This window comes from Plectropomus leopardus, chromosome 18 (assembly GCF_008729295.1).
Source record: "Plectropomus leopardus isolate mb chromosome 18, YSFRI_Pleo_2.0, whole genome shotgun sequence".
In the NCBI taxonomy this organism is placed as follows: Eukaryota; Metazoa; Chordata; class Actinopteri; order Perciformes; family Serranidae; genus Plectropomus; species Plectropomus leopardus.
This window is the reverse complement of record NC_056480.1, coordinates 27248441-27264528: the sequence shown is the minus strand read 5'-3', so window position 1 is coordinate 27264528 and position 16088 is coordinate 27248441. Positions and strand designations below refer to the sequence as shown.

Below are 16088 nucleotides of genomic sequence, written 5' to 3'. Positions count from 1 at the left end.
AAAAACAGTATAGACCTAAGATTTTTTTTTTTACAGCCCAGGATCTAATAATCATTCCGTTTGTACTCGTTCTTGAATAAAAGCACTAAGTTACATTCCACCACTCTTAACATAAATACATACATTTAACTATTTTTTCCAACTCTAGTGAATACATTTTTAATGATTGTAAATAAGTATTCTCTACTCAATACCAATTACTAACAAGTACCAATAATTTTGTTATCACAATTCATAATTAAACTAGAAAGTAGAAAAGTGCTTTAAGGGTAAAGTAGGTGCCTAAAATGCATAAAAAGTATCAAAATGAAGCTTGTACATCAAAAAAAAAAAAAAAAAAAAATCCCAGTGAAGGATTTCCCTGGACCTCTACTGACATCTGGGATAAGCTCCTGATGTCCTCACATCCTAGAAACAGCCCTGGTTGTGACATCACAAATTCACAGAAATTCTGATGGCTCATATTAAGCCACAGTTTCTGAATTCAAGCTGTGTGCATTCCTCTGTGGATTTAGCATTTTGATACTTTTACAGTATTTGTATGGCACCTATACCTGCTTTACATTAAACAAGACATGGAAATCTGACTTTAACGTGGCCTTTAAGATAAGTGCCTTGTATTCCCAGAACACCCTCCTCTTTCCATCCACGCTCCCAGAGGAAGTGCAGAGCAGAGGTCAGGGTCAGTAAGAACTTGTGATTTTTGTGTCTTGCTCAAGAGCCCTTCAGCAGCTCAGGAGCTTGCCCACACTGCAACATTAACATGAAACTCTTCTGAGGCACTCTGGTGCCCATTGTAAGACTCGAGGGCCACTTTGTGAGCTAAATCTCACTTGATCCTGGCTGTAAAGTTGTGGGGGGCGAATGACTGGGTGGCTTAGACAGCCTCAAAGCTCCCCCGCCTGTAACCAAGAGGACAAGTTAGGAATGCTGCGAGTCAGTCAGTGCAAGGCTCCTGTTGGCTTGAGTTCAAGGTGGTCTATTTTAAATTCCACCAGAGAGCGCATTATAAAGCATATGTGATCATTAGAAAATACAGGGGGGATTACTCAGATATCCACCAGTACTATATGTAACCTTAGAGCTCACCTGGAAAAATGGCAGTGGCTCAGGAATTTTAGAAACTCTTTTATGCAGACAGATATCTTGCCAGCACATTTCTGTGTTAATGGATGAGGGTCAGATGTTAATGGATTTACTGCTGCACAGCTTTCAGGGCCTGCGGTTTCCTGGGCCAACCTTTATTTTTTTTCTAAATCTAATTGACAATTCCCTGGAATGCATTTACAGCACACGACCGGTAAATAAAATTGATAACGTTTCATAACATGTTCAGTTCAACCCTTTGGAACCCGGATTGACGCTACTTTTCTTGTGTTGCTTTCAGATGACTTCATAAGTATTTAAACCACTGAACCTTGAGCTAATTGATGTCTTTCAAAAATATGGGAAAAAAATCAATGAGCAACTTGCTAAGAAATGTTACACAAGTATTTTTATTTATTTTTTAAAATGCCTGGGGAAAAAAGAAAAAGGCTAGGGAAAAACTACATTTATAATTATCATAATTCCATTTTTAAAGTTATAATACAGAATTCTTATCATTTTTAAGATCTTTTTCAAGGTAATTTCTTTCTTTCTTTATTTTAAAGTTCTTTTCATTTTTTTTTATTTTTTAACTTATTTTGAAGTAATTTTGTGATACTTTTTTCTTATTTCTTGTTAAATTTTTAGGTAATCTAAAATTTCTTCTTTCCTTGCTTAGTTCCTTCTTCTCTTGCTTTTTAAAGAAATCAAGACAATTTGCTCAGGTCTCAAAGAGTTAAATACTGCACTGTAAACTATCAAAACGTAAAGTTCCAACATGCACAGCCTATGTGCACCTATACAGCCTCGCTTTTGTTATGAAGCACCACTGAATCTCATAATTACTTGCAATTTAAATGTCAAATTTGCACCCCTTTTCAAAAATACATTTATGTAAAGTTTCTCTGAGAATGAGCAAGTTTATTGTGGCTCATGTGTTCACATGAGACGTTTTTACTTTAACCCTTTGAAACCAGGGTAGACATCACTTTTCTTGAGCTGCGTTCAGATTCCTTTACAAGTTTTTAAATCTTCAAACACGTAGCAATTGGTTTGATATCTTTAAAAAAAATATGGGAAAATGTCAATGAGCAGCTTCGCAAGAAATATCCCACAAATTGCAAGAAATTAGTAAATTTGGAAAAAAAAAAATCTTTCTCTTCTCTTTCCTTAATGTTTGGTGGGGTTCTTTTATGCAAATTTTCAGGTGATTTTGTGGTACTTCTAACTTTTTTTTTTTTTTTTTAATTTTGCTAATTTTTGGGTCATTCCTTCTTTAGTTACTTACTGCGTTCTTCTCATGTTTTGGAAAGAAATGAAGCCAATTTGCTCAGGTTTCAAAGGGTTAATTGGGCTATTACGCTGATTATTAGTGGAATTAAAATCTTCCTGTAAGTGCAGCTAGTGACCCACTTGTTATAGAAGTAGTGTATTGTAGTATAGATTACCGGGTCGTCTCTAGACTGCAGGGCACACATTCCTGACCAGCGCTGACCCACATTGCCCATGAAGTCTTACTTTGGCCCATGGGGCGAAGTTGGGATCAGCCTACTTTTTATCTTTTATAGGGAATAACTTCCACATGAGATATCAGGAGAACATACTGACAGAACAGACACCAGCAGGGCTACAGCACCTGTGGACCAGCATTTCACACAGATGTATAGTCATTAATGGGCCTCTAGTCAGCTGCACCTATCTGCATACTGTGAGTGAGTTTGCATTGAGAAGAACCCTGTTCAGCCATATGGAGACGGCCCCATTTTTAAATGGCAAAAGCCTCCCCGCTCCTTATCCACTTGTCTTCTCTTACTGCCCTGGTTTGGTCGCCCTAGACGACCCACAGCGGCACACTGCCAGTGTCGAGGACCAGCCAGAGGGTGCTTGTCTGCAGCAAAGAAACTTTCTCAAGGGATCCTCACAAATGGAAGTATGCATTTTATGCCAACACATATAGTCAGTTTGGCAGGATTAGAATATTTGTACCCATTTATGTAGATGTTTTTTCACTGAAGTGTGGCATTTGCTCTCAAGTAAATTCTTTTACTTTGGTGGGGAGTCTGGTTACGGAGGAGGATATTCCTACATCTGTTGGTCTCTGCTATTACTGTCAGATCTCCCTGTCCTCCTCGCTGCCTTGTGATGACATTAGAGATCAGAAAAAATAGGTTCAATCAGACACTCTGCCGGCAAGATTTTCTTTTTGATGGCTGTGAAAAACCAGTTGACTTTTAACTTGACCTGCATTATGTCTGCTGACCATCCCAGACCCTTCTGGCAAAAATGAGCCATATGGGGTTAATATACTTTTTTTCAGCCACAGATGTATTAGGTGGGATCTGACCAAGCAGCAACCTCTGAGGCTGAAAAATGAAGTGCCAAAACTGTACTTCCTCCAACAGCCACTAGAGGCTGGCTCCACAACATAGTCAGTCTCCGTAGACCCCCATGATAAAATACCTAACTGTACAGCAGAAATAAACATGTTTACAGCTGGCTAAAATAAAAGTTATATCTCCATAGCTAATTATCTACCTCATGACAACAGTACAGGGGTGAGTTTTTATATAAAAATCACCCTTTGACATTTTTTAAGGCTTAAAGCAAGGCATAATTAAGGGGAAGCTTGCTGTGAGTGGCAGGCTGTCTGCCGATAGTGTCCGTGGCTTCTCAATCAGATCCACCCCTCGCTCCTCCACTGTCACATCAGGAGAGACACAGAAAAAGTCAAAAGCTGCTGTGTAGCAGGTAAACAAGGCTCTGAGATTTTAGACTTTGACACTCAAGATCACAGTTTAACAGGTTACGGAGTTTCCAATACATTCATTTAGTTGTGTTGAACCCGCCACGATTAAAACATTTGCATTCACAAATAGATTTTCTGTTCTTGGAGCTGGACTGTTCATGTGAGGTGCTGTTGAAATATATATACCCTCCAGTTATTCATGGCACTGCACTCTTAGAGCGCAGAGCATACTCTGGGTACAGAACTTCAGGCATATTGAAAGTAAAACAAAAAAAAATTCTGTAGCGTCTAAAAGTTTGCATTCACTTGCCATGGCTGCTGCTGTCAATCAGCTCTGAACAGATCAACAGATCAATTATCCACCTCACAAGTCACAAACTGCTGCTGTGGAAAAAAAAAAAAACCTCATGGAGAGCTCCGCCTGTGCTGCACCACAAAAACCTCAGAATTTAAAGAGGGGAAACAGAATGATAGAAAGGGACACGCTTATAATTTAAAAGTAAGGAGGAAAAACACCAACAGTTTGCTGGTGCACTTAAGTTAGATTTAATCAAATATATGTACATATTTGATAGAATCACTGGGTATGAGCAGGTATCATGATTTGTCCAGAAAAGCAGCTAAGCTAACCCTTTCCCACATGCTGTGACATACCAGTAGTACCCAATTTAAAGTACTTATAAAATAAATAAAAGGCATGGGAATCAAAATTTTTAAAAATGCATTTTTAAAAATGTGTGGGAATCTTGCTCAGATACAGAAAGGCCTCTAGGTTTGCTTTCACACCGATTACAGATTTGAGAAGATATGTTGCTAGGCTGCCTGCAAAGAACGCTACTCCTCCACTTTAACTTGCTGCATGTACAGCAGAGAGCTCAATGCAGGATGTGTTTGATGTCTTTATTATGACGAGGATAAATCAGCTGAGTGAATCCTTGTGCTGTTGAGATTCATGGAGGCCTGTAGGCTTCTGCATGTTGAGTGAATCCTCTCGCAACTACACAAACACACTCTGGCTCTGCAGCTCCCATGAGGGAAACTGAAAATGGTTTAGAGCTCTGGTTTTATGGCTTTATTGGTTGACAGAATGACAGATTTAATTACCTTTTATAGACAGCTTTTTGTTAGTTCTGGCAAGAAAACAAAAAGCTAAAGTTGAACTAACTTGGCATTGGAGGAAGTCTTTAAGTTAAATTGAATTTGTTAGTAGACAACACAAAATCTGTGACTTCTAGTAGCCATGGGAATGCTGTTGAACCAACTTCTGTGAATAACTAATTTACTGAACTGACAGTAGTTTCCCCCATTTAAAGACTTGCTCTAGAGTCAAATGACAAAATGGTGAAATGTTTTTGAACTAAACAGTTATGGAAGTAAGTCTTTTTTTGAATAATGCTGTGTTTATTTGGCACATAAAACTCAACAGCCTGATGAGCGAACTTGAGGGTAAATGCCTCTGAAATGTTTTTGTTAAGACTTCCAGACCAACACCTTATCACTTAATATTTTCTTCATGACTAGAAACCTGCACATCAACTCAGATGAATTTGGACTCCTTGAAAGCTGATTTTGGAGCTTTGTGGGTGCAGTGTCTCACACAGAATTAAATCAAATCTATGTGTTGCAGTAGCTGACGATGGCATTTTTCTTTTTTTTCTTTTAAATAGTGTATGAACCTTTTTAGCCTCTTTTTTTTTTTTTTGCTCAGCGAGCACTGACGCACGGGGCAGATAACTGATCTGTCGATCTGGTCAGATCAGTGGTGGAGAGGAGCAGCTTCTGCAAGTGAATTCAAACTTTTAGACACAGAAAGTTTCACTTTAAATTTGCTTGATGATCTGCTGCTCCATCTGTGCTTAGAGTACGCTCTGTGCTCCGAGAGCATGGGGCAGTTAATAACCATATGGTACGTATATTCCAACAGTGCTCCTAATTAGGCTTGCCAAATATTTAGTTCCTTTTTACCTTCCTGAAATTACACTGAGGTATACGTATATGACAGTATAAATGTGCTGTGGTAATACACTGAATTCAAACTTAAAAGCACCCAAACCATCTTGGTTACTCTTGCTGGTAATATAATTAATAAGTCCACTGTTCCAACGATCACCAGCTCCAGTTTGGTCAAAATAAATTCTTATTTTGCCAAAAAACCTGCCATTATTTCCCATGGTCTCTCTGCCTGCTGCCGCCGGCTTGTTACAGTCCTTTAACTTCTCCCTTCACCACTAGGTGTCACTGTGTCTTTTAGCTCAGCTTCCTGTTCCACCAGTAGAGATTGGAGACTGAGTTCTGGTGGTGCATGCTGTGCACTACATACAATGAATTACATGGAAAGAGGAGCACCTGTATTTATGACGGTATTGAACACTCTGGTATGCCGTGATACCGTGATATTACCCAAGCCTACCCCCAATAAACGGTTCAGCTCCAAAAATAGAAAATCTTTGTGGTGGCAGATGTTTTGATCGTGGTAGGCCGCTACAAATAAATGAATGTGTGGGAAACCCTGGGTGTAGTTCATTGGGTTTTAAGTAAAGTTAAATGGTGGCAGAAGTTGTGATTTTTCTTTTTAAAGGTTATTTGGCTGTGTTTCCTGGAGTGCTCCTAAGTTGTAGGGCCGCAGTCGGTGGTTTCCACAGTGATTCAGTGTTTGGTGTAGGCACACAAATCAGCCAAGACGTGAATTGCCTGTCAGTTGGACCCTTTTGGATCAGCACGTTTGTTGTCCCAGTCCGCCACAAAGGCTTTTTCTTCACTTTGATAGATGAAATGGATACTCATCCATTAGTGTTGGATTTGATCGATGACTACGGAGCTGGGGACTGGGGTATTGTTGTATCTTTCTTTTCCCCTTCTCTGTCATCCAAGACTCTTTCCCTTACCCTGCCATCAGAAACCTCTTTTTTACCACCCAGTAAATAATCTCCTAAAACCAACAGATGGTGAGGTTGACTCATATTTACAGCAGGGTCAGCTGGTTTACTTGGTCACACGTGCACACAGCTGTTTCTTATCAGGTGTCGCTGTTGCTGACCTTGTGGCTGAGCGGTGCCTGGTACAGTACCTGCGCTGCTGCTGCCGTTTCCTCTGGCATTTTGACCATTTAGTGATGTTCTTCTCCATTATGATGGTTTGGACCTGACCACAGTTTGGTCAGAACAGTGTTAGAGGATTTTACTGAGCAGTCTGTAAAACCTGCAGTGAGACCTGCTTGGGTCAAGAGCTGTTAAAAGAATAAAGTTGTTTTGGTTTAATCTTTTGAAACCTGAATGGACATCAGCTTTTCTTGTACTGCATTTAGACGCCTCTCACAAGTATTTAAACCTCTGGGGGTGCCCAGTAGCTCAGCTGGTAGAGCGGGAGCCCCATGTACAAAGGCTATGTCCTTGCCACAGCGGCCGTAGACTCGATTCCACCCTCGGCCCTTTGTTGTATGTCATCCCTCTCTCTCTCCCCCTTTCATGTTTTCTGTCCTATCAAAAAATTCCCCAAAAAAATCTTTTAAAGAAAAGTATTTAAATCTTGGGCAACCTGAGCAAAAATGTTTACTCCTCTTCAAAAACATGGGAAAAGGCAATGAGCAAATTGCAAGAAAATTGGTAAAAGGTGACAAGAAAACAACCTGAAAATTAATGTCTGATATAAGGAGAGAGAGAGACAGAGAAATATTAAAAAGAAAATTTAAAAAAAAAAGGAAAAAAGGTGTTGATGATTATTTTAATTCTATGTTCAAACTATATTACAAAATAAATATATATATATATATATATATATATATATATATTATTTATAGCACTTTTTCTGGTCATTTCCTTGTTTCTTTTGTTTTTAATTTCTGTTATTTGCTAATTCATAGGGAAATGAGGATTCAAGGTAATTTTCTTGTACATTTGAACTTATTTTGCCAATTTTTGTGTCATTTTTTATCACAACGCTCATTGCATTCCTCGTTGTTATTGAGAAGGAAGAAAAACAGCTGATTTGCTCAGGTTTAAAAGGGTTAATGGAAAGTTTTGCTGGTCCATGATGTTTGTTGCTGTTTCAGAGGCAATGGCATTAAATACTTTTTTGTTTTGGATGGAGTCTTGTTTGTGCCAGTTTGCAGTGTTGGCAGGAAATGTTTTCCATCAAACTGTTTCACAGTAACAAGTGCTGTGTCAAATCACCACTTACAGCAATAACGTCTGCAAGTGGGCAGCCAGAAACATCACCACAGATTCTCACAGACAGTCCTGCTTCCAGCACTCTCCTTATCAATTTGTAACTTTATGTCTTTCAAGGTGGTCCCAGGGCTGGCACTGTGAAGTGTTCTTTTGGAAGTTCACCAGTAGAAAACGTTTTTTGTAAGATACTGTAGGTGTAAGTGTGATTGATCCATTGAGTGTTTTTTGAATTATTTCTCCTTGGGTCTATCCCTCAGGGCTTTCTCAAAAAGAGTGCAGAAAAACACATTGAATGTGATAGGCTTGAATTTTTTTATCTTGAAGAGTGTAAACTCATGGCATCTTAAAGCTGTGGTAGGTACAGAAAAAAGTGGAAGAAGTATCCTAATTGAGGATACACCCTCTTCCTGCAGCTCTCCTCTCTGTCCTAAGCCCCTCCCACCAGACAATCATATTTACATGCTTCATACAGTGACCCAGTGTTTCCCATACATTGATTTATTTTAACTCATTTCACTACAGAGTTCCCTGCAGCGCTTTCGCTCAGCCTCTCCGTGCCCCGCTCTCTCTCTTAGTTTATCAGACCGTAGATGAGCCAAAATTTGTTAGCTAGCCGTCCCACTGTCCCTCTGCCTCACTCTCCACCGCTGTGAGCGCCCTTGCCGGGAGGTGCACTGATGCAGCTCTGGAGCCAGACCTCCAGTCTGTTGTGACTCAGAGGACAAACTGTGATTCGAGGTTCTCACTAACCGTTAGTACATTAACTTGAAGCTGCAGCTGTGAGCCATTTTCTCTCCATTTTTTAAACACAATTCTGAGATGTGTTATCTTTTTTTTTTGTTTATTGTCAGACTCTCTTTAAGAATCTTTTTTTTTTATAAGTCTGTTGTTCTTTTTTAGGCTGCTTTGCTGTGTAGGCAGTTGTTGCCAAAGTTGAAATAGAAACTTCCTCTGCAGGATTCTCCACCACTGAATCAGGCTTTCACTCAAGAGACCTGCACCATGGATGTATTAAGAAAGTCTGGATACAGCCATGGAGGCAGGACCTTGTACATTCCTATGAGAGCTGCTCCTTGATGCATGAAGCGAATAAAGCTCTTTTTTGGAGTGTAAAACACTTGACTCTATGGACCTATGAGGCGTGCACACTAGAGACATGCGGTGGCCAAGGGTGCCCAAGCAGGTAATTTCCGGCATCAGGCATCTGACTTCCGGTTTAGCGCTTCGGTAAACAGTAGCAGTCTAAAAATTTTAATCTTGCACATCTTTTAGAGTTTCCAAATGTTATTGAACAGAATGGCTTAAATCTAGATGTGAAAAGAGTCATTTCACGGGGGTTTTGACGCTCACAAAAAAATAGCCACTGATTTACAGATGTCTTTTTCCAAGTGTAAGTCAGTGGGGCGAAGTCTTTCTGGGGCAGTGGGCATCACGTGACGGACCCAGACAGTATAATTCCGCCTTTGGCCACTATGTAAAATTTGCATCAGAGCCTGGAGCACTTCCTGGGTACATGACTTGCACAAACATAGATTTTTGGAAAAGCCAATAGGAACACCCTTGGTCTAAAAGGACCTGTGATTGGCCAAAGTCACCTATCATGGCCTTGATTTTCTAGAGCTAGAAGACAGATCAAAGAGGAGGTGTAGTCTAGTTTTCATCCAGTCCACCTGAATTGAAGTTAATTATGGGATTTTTGCCCGTTGATGCCAAAATAAAACGGCCTACCCCAGCTTTAAGATAATTTTAATTACTTTAGTCATGTTAGTGGCATGGTACTAAAGATGTTTGGTCTATAAAATGTCAGAAAATGGTTTAAATTCAGTGATTCTCAAAACCCAAGCGGACACTCTGAAATGTCTTATTTTCTCCACAACTCAAAGATATTCAGTTTACTGTCAGAGAGGAGGAAAATGAACAAAAAATGTTGACATAAAGAAGCTGGATTTTGAAAATTTGACTTTTTTATTTAATTACTCAAACCAATTAATCAGTCATCAGATTAGTTGGCGATTAATATAATACTTGATGACTAATGGATTAATTGTTGCTTCTCTAATGTTGTTAACACCATTATAAGGTTTATATTTGTGGTTTTAGGTAAAACATCTTAATTGCTACAGAACTAGCATGGCTGTTATCGAAGTCTTTTTGATGTACTTGTCCCTCAAGGCTTTCACAGTACAGCGCACAAGTGTAAAGCTTGAATTTATCCATCATGGCCAACATGAATCTGTGGCATCCTAAAATTATTCACAGCACAGTTTTATGGTTCAGATCTTTTTAATGGAGGGTTTTCACATGGTCCTGTAAAGGTCGTTCCATATTGTTTGGAATGTTAAAAGTATCTTGAATGAAAATGATTGTCATGTTTCACAGAATGAGTTCTGGCCCTTAAAAGACTTGCAGCTGCAGTCCCCCTTGATTTACAGTCTGTCTGCACGTGTGTGTGTGTGTGTGTGTGTGTGTGAACATGTGTCTGCACGAGTGTGTGGTATGCACCACATCCCAGAGGAGGTGAATGCTAGGAGGATGAATTTCTAGGTAATGGGGCTGTTTTTGCGCTCTTGCCTCGCCTAACCTCTCTCCCCTCCTTTCTTTCTCTGAGGAAATCTCTGTAAACACGGCAAGAGGGTCAGGGCCGGCCGCTGCCACACACACACACACACACACACACACACACACACACACACACACACACACACACACACACACACACACACACTAGGAGGATGACTGATAAGAAACCACATGGAGATAGCAGCTGTTCCTTCCTGCAGTTACACTTTTCACACTCCTCATTCTTTTATACATCGGTGTGCTTTTCAGTTCTTTGAACACAAAAGTTGAGACAGTGATGCAGTTTTTTGGGACATCTGTGGCCTAGTTTAGGGTTGATCTGTTTTGTTCAGAGAGGAAACCACACTTTCCTCTTATCACAGTATGTCAGAGTCCATGCATACATGCTCATGACTCTTTCCTTTTTATTGTCAAGCCCTATAAGTTGTTTTGGAGCTGAAATATTTACTTTTACATCGACAGTACCTCTGACCTAGATACCCTGTTTTGCCTCTCAGGGAGCGAGCAGATGAAATGTCTCAACTTTAAGCTCAACAGGCTGTTTACATTTTCTCTGATTTGTGTTTTTCTCCAGCTCTTTGGATGTTCTCACGACTAATGTTATTTATTTTGGAACATGAAGTGGAAGGGGAAGGCAGGCAAGCCCTAGTATCTGTGAAGCTGTACCAACCAAATATTTGATGTTTTTTACTGGATGCACGGGTACAACGAGAGCGCCGTTACAGATTCAGTTTCCTGTTGATCAATTTATTGACTCACTTTTCCTTTAAAATGTGTTTTTCTCTGTAGAGCTTCCAGAGAACTGGACCGACACACGGGAGACCATCGTAGAGGGCATGACCTTTAACCTCCGTCACCTCGGCTTGACATTGGTGGACCAGCCCAAAGGGGAGGAGCTGTCTGCGGCTGCAGTGAAGAGGATCGTGGCCACGGTGAGAGCAGTGTAACTGTGGCTACCGCTACATGTAACCAATATTCCCCTATTATTCCAAATATGACAGTATTCTGAATTTGTAACTGTCATATAAACAGCATATTATGTTTAAATATTAAATGCTGTTTTACGAATTCAGCATTTTCCAATGAAGACATGTGGGATATGTCTGTCTTATTTACGTTTTAGGAGCATTCTTTGGACATGTCGACAGTCAATGCAGTACATATGTTTCAGTAGGTGTTTTTACCACAGTTTGCGACACACGGCCTTTTATCTCTTAACAGTCAGCCCTGTGCATTGTCTTTAGCCCTATTCACACTGGACTATTATTACATGAGGATCCCGGTAATTGCAGAGGATGTCTGTGATTTTTTTTATTTAATTTTTTTTTTTAAATAATATATTTATTACTTTTTTGTCCATATAAACACATAACACAAATCAACTCAACCATGACAAGATTAAAAATGAAAGTAGGATACATAAAAAACATGAGAATAGTGAGCATTGTGACCATCCCCAAACCCCCTTGCCCCTGCCAAAATGTAAACAAATAGCAAAGTTACAGGTGGGATGTTTTGCCACAATAAAAGTTCAGAGACAAGCTATCCAGGCTGAGGAAATCCCTGTAAGTGTGTGAGGCATACATGTGATGTAGTCATCATAAGACTGTAAAATGACTTCATTGCCAGCATCCTTGATCCAAAAAAGCAAAATATTCTTCCTCGCTGTAAAACTCAATAGCTTGAATAGTTTCTTGTGTTTTGATATTTATATGTCCATCTGGGAGACCAAGAAGGAGGCACATGGGGTCCAACTCTGTTGGAACACTAAAATTAGTAGATAGTTAATTCACAACACCCAACCAATATCTTTGCAGCTTCACACACAGCCAGAAACAGTAAATATAATTACCAATCTCAGATTTACACTTACAACAAAGAGGAAACACATTAGCATCCATTTTGTTTTTAAGAGCAGGTGTTATGTGCGTGCGATTTTAAATTCTAAATATGATAGATAACGTCTGTGATTTTAATCCCATGAGAATAAAGCCATGTCCATAATTTGTATAGTGAAAATTCCAGGGCAAATGACCTACCATATTTTGGTCATGGGATGATATTAATCCCATGTGAATCGACATCTCTTTGATTTGCTGGCGATTTGGGGTTGTATGTTTGGGTTTTTTTGGTCTCTTTTTTTTTTTTTTTTTTTTTCCTCCTTGTTGTGCACACTTCAGTTGAGCTCCTAGTCACTGCACAGGCATCCCTCGGTGGTTAAGGATAGGGACTGTTTGTTATTTATGGGGGGGTGCAAAACAGGTAAGGCATTAAAAAAAATGTAAGCACAGAGGAGGGACTTGTGTTTTTAATTTTGGCTTTGGTGAGGACATACAACTTTAAATAGTAGTGTTTATATTTATTTCAATTAAAAAAGTGACGCTCAGCCACCCCCGCCTCTGATAATGAAGTAATGTCCCACAACACCTGCAATGTACTGCTGTGGACAGGGCTGCAGCAAAACATATATTAGCCAACAAAAAAAAAAGTTTGTGTTCAGCTTAAGTGTTGACTACATTTGAATCTTGTCTCCTCTTTACCTTTAACAACAGCTGATAGAGGCAGCGGTAGAGCAGCAGCTCTGTCGTTTTGTGGAGTTAAATAAGTGTTTTTCTCAGCGGAGTCTAGTGTTTTTGATAGAATGGCTTCAAATCCCTGTCAGTAAGGGCTGTCTTACAGCAATGTAAAGTGATGAAAATATTCTACATATAACATAAAATTAAACAGATACTGTTATTTTTTTAAGGTGGTTTAACACTAGCCAATGAGGGCAGAGTTTCCTCAGCGCTATTTGATTATATGTATATGATGCCATGGTTTTCTACCCCGAAGTTGTTGTGAATAAACAGTTATGACTGTGGTATCACAGACTGTGTAAATAATATAGGTTTATTGCAACAAGCTGAAAGAGGGCATACCTCCACCTGCTGTGGCGGAGTTGGACATACCTTCGTCAATAAATGGATTCTCCCCAGTGCTTATATACTGGGACAAGGACAGCAGTCATTAATTAAATGGCCTAATCGAGCTATGACTTTAGCTTGACTAAACTGCATGTAAATATACTGAGTTGTCAGTACATTCGAGTAAAATACAGACATTGCTTATCACGTGTGAACGTGCCACATGAAACACAGGTGTAGGGGGGTAATTTCTAAGTTACATAAGGGCCCCAGATAATACTAGTCCCATGCGAATAGGGCTATAGTTGCATTTCTTAAACCTCATTTCCACATTGAGTTCTCTTTGTAAATTATGCATCTGATGGTTTTCAAGCCCTTGTATGTACTGTATCTCAGCTCATATTTGAACACACTAACATGCTGATTAATAACTGTTTCTGTACCAGGCTAAAGCCAGTGGAAAGAAGCCTCAGAAGGTTGCTCTCAAGGTTTCCCCGCAGGGAATCGTCCTGTACGACAGCTTGACTGATAAACTCCTGGAGAATGTCTCCATATACAGGTATGTGAACACACAGCACAGCTTTTTCAGATACATGTCCACTTAACGGTGTTGTTGAACTCCTGAAGTTGTAACTTGCAAGTTCAGCACTGTCATGTGGTTGATCTGGCACGTTGCTTTCCCTGTGAACTCTCCTTGACTTCTTGGTCCTCTTATGTGTCACCTGCAGAATATCCTACTGCACAGTGGACAAACTGCATGATAAAGTGTTTGCTTATATTGCTCAAAACACCCTCAACGGGACCCTGGAGTGCCACGCCTACCTCTGCTCCAAGAGGAAAGTGGTGAGTTGTTTGACTCAGAATCAGTGTTTCATGTTTTAAGTGATTTTCGTCTTACTCAGCATCAGTTTGAATTTCTAGCATTTAGAGTTAAAAGGATAGTTTGGGATTTTTGAAGAGGGGCCGTATGAGATTTTTTTGTGAGTGAGTATGCGTACATGCGAGTGTTCATGTGTGCATGTGTGCAGCATAACTAGACTGCAGGTTACAATATACTATAGAAGGTTTGAAATTGTTAAGAGATGATTATGTTCTGGCTATAAGATACTAATGTATAGTCAGTGTATTACATACAGTAGCTGGTGGTCAGCATGCTCCTGGTTTACAGAAAGGGGTCGATATCAAAACGTATTTTAGCCACCTAAAAATCAATATCAGACTAAGTGGATGCTAGATTTCAAGTACTTTCACTTTACCTTGCTGTTGTACAGCCTTTTTCTTTGGCACTACATTTTTGGGTCAGAGACTGCTGTTAGCGGCTGTTATGCGATCTGACTGAAACTAAACTCCACGTTGAAAACGCTCTCAATACAGCATCCACTTAGACTGATATTGTATTTTTTAGGTAGCTGTTTTTTAAAGTGACTTAATGTTTTGATATCAACTTCTCTATACAGCATGGTAATGCTGAGCTGTGGGGTGCACATCTCATCTGTTTCTGCAAACCAGGATCACACCAACTGCCAGCTGCTGTATGTGATACACTTACTATGCATTGGGGTGGGTTATATATTAATTATCGTGATGTATCGCGGCTTGTTTCACGTGCGATGTGTAAAATGACTATGAAGGACATTGAGTGTAAATCGTTACGTAGTTTTTATGAGCCACCAGCATTTTGGTTCTCCTGCTCTCCTTTACGGCTCTCTGCCTCTCACAGTCACACACACAGACACACACACACAAAGCAGGGTTTTTCGTCCAGTGTGTCGCTGGCGTAACGCTGCTATCCAACTGTTAACTGGAAGCTTCAAGTCCACGGCAAAAACATCAACGAGCCAGGTCCTTCAAAATAAAAGCACTATGCATCCCGCTGTGATTTATTTAATTATAACAATTTTTTTTTCATTATTTTAATTTCATTATAAAAGTACTTGATTGATTTCCTTTTAACTGTATTTTTTTTATTAATATTATTATAACGTAGTGTATTCAACTTAATTTTTATGGCAGTAGCTACTTTATCTAACTTAATTTTAACTGCAGTCCATTCAGTATTTTTTATTTTATTTTAGTAGTTAGCATTAGTTAAAGATATTGCGATATATATATATCTTGTACTGCAATATGCCTTAAAATATTGCATTAATATTTTAAAGCCATATCATCTAGCCCAAAGTATCTCACACAGCCCCACTTCAAAAATCCCAAACTATCCCTTTAAGTGTACCTGTTTCTGAGGGGGTGTAAACCTCTCTTCATGGTTGGCAGACTGATCTCATCTAGCTTTAGTTTCACTTACCGGAGTTGGTGACCTCTTGGTTCATTAAAAAAGCCTCCAACACCCAGCATGTCCCAAGTGCTTTTTACTCATCCAATTGCTTTTCGGTCTAAGGTGAGTGGGCAGAAGCACTTTTTTTGGAGTAGACATCATTTATCCTGCAACTGTGCTTTTCTTCATTGCCTCTGTGAAAAGGCAGCTCTCCTCTCTCTTGGTACATTCTTCAGAGGAAACCCAAGAAGTCTCGCTCCCCAAACCGTCTGTCATCTTCCTGTGCACTGAAACACAGAAGGGCACTTTTCCTCTCATCTTACTTGCCTCCACAC

The 16088-nt window shown here is 39.7% G+C and overlaps 1 protein-coding gene across 2 annotated transcripts in view; it reads left to right on the top strand.

Annotated features, from left to right (window-relative positions):
• The window catches only part of ldlrap1a (low density lipoprotein receptor adaptor protein 1a), a 35527-nt gene that overhangs the window by 11900 nt on the left and 7539 nt on the right, over window positions 1-16088 (top strand). For both annotated transcript variants that reach the window (XM_042506475.1, XM_042506474.1), the window contains exons 2-4: window positions 11368-11510; window positions 13928-14040; window positions 14210-14324. In XM_042506475.1, coding sequence (XP_042362409.1) covers window positions 11368-11510; window positions 13928-14040; window positions 14210-14324 — 371 coding nt within the window. The remainder of the gene's footprint in view (window positions 1-11367; window positions 11511-13927; window positions 14041-14209; window positions 14325-16088) is intronic.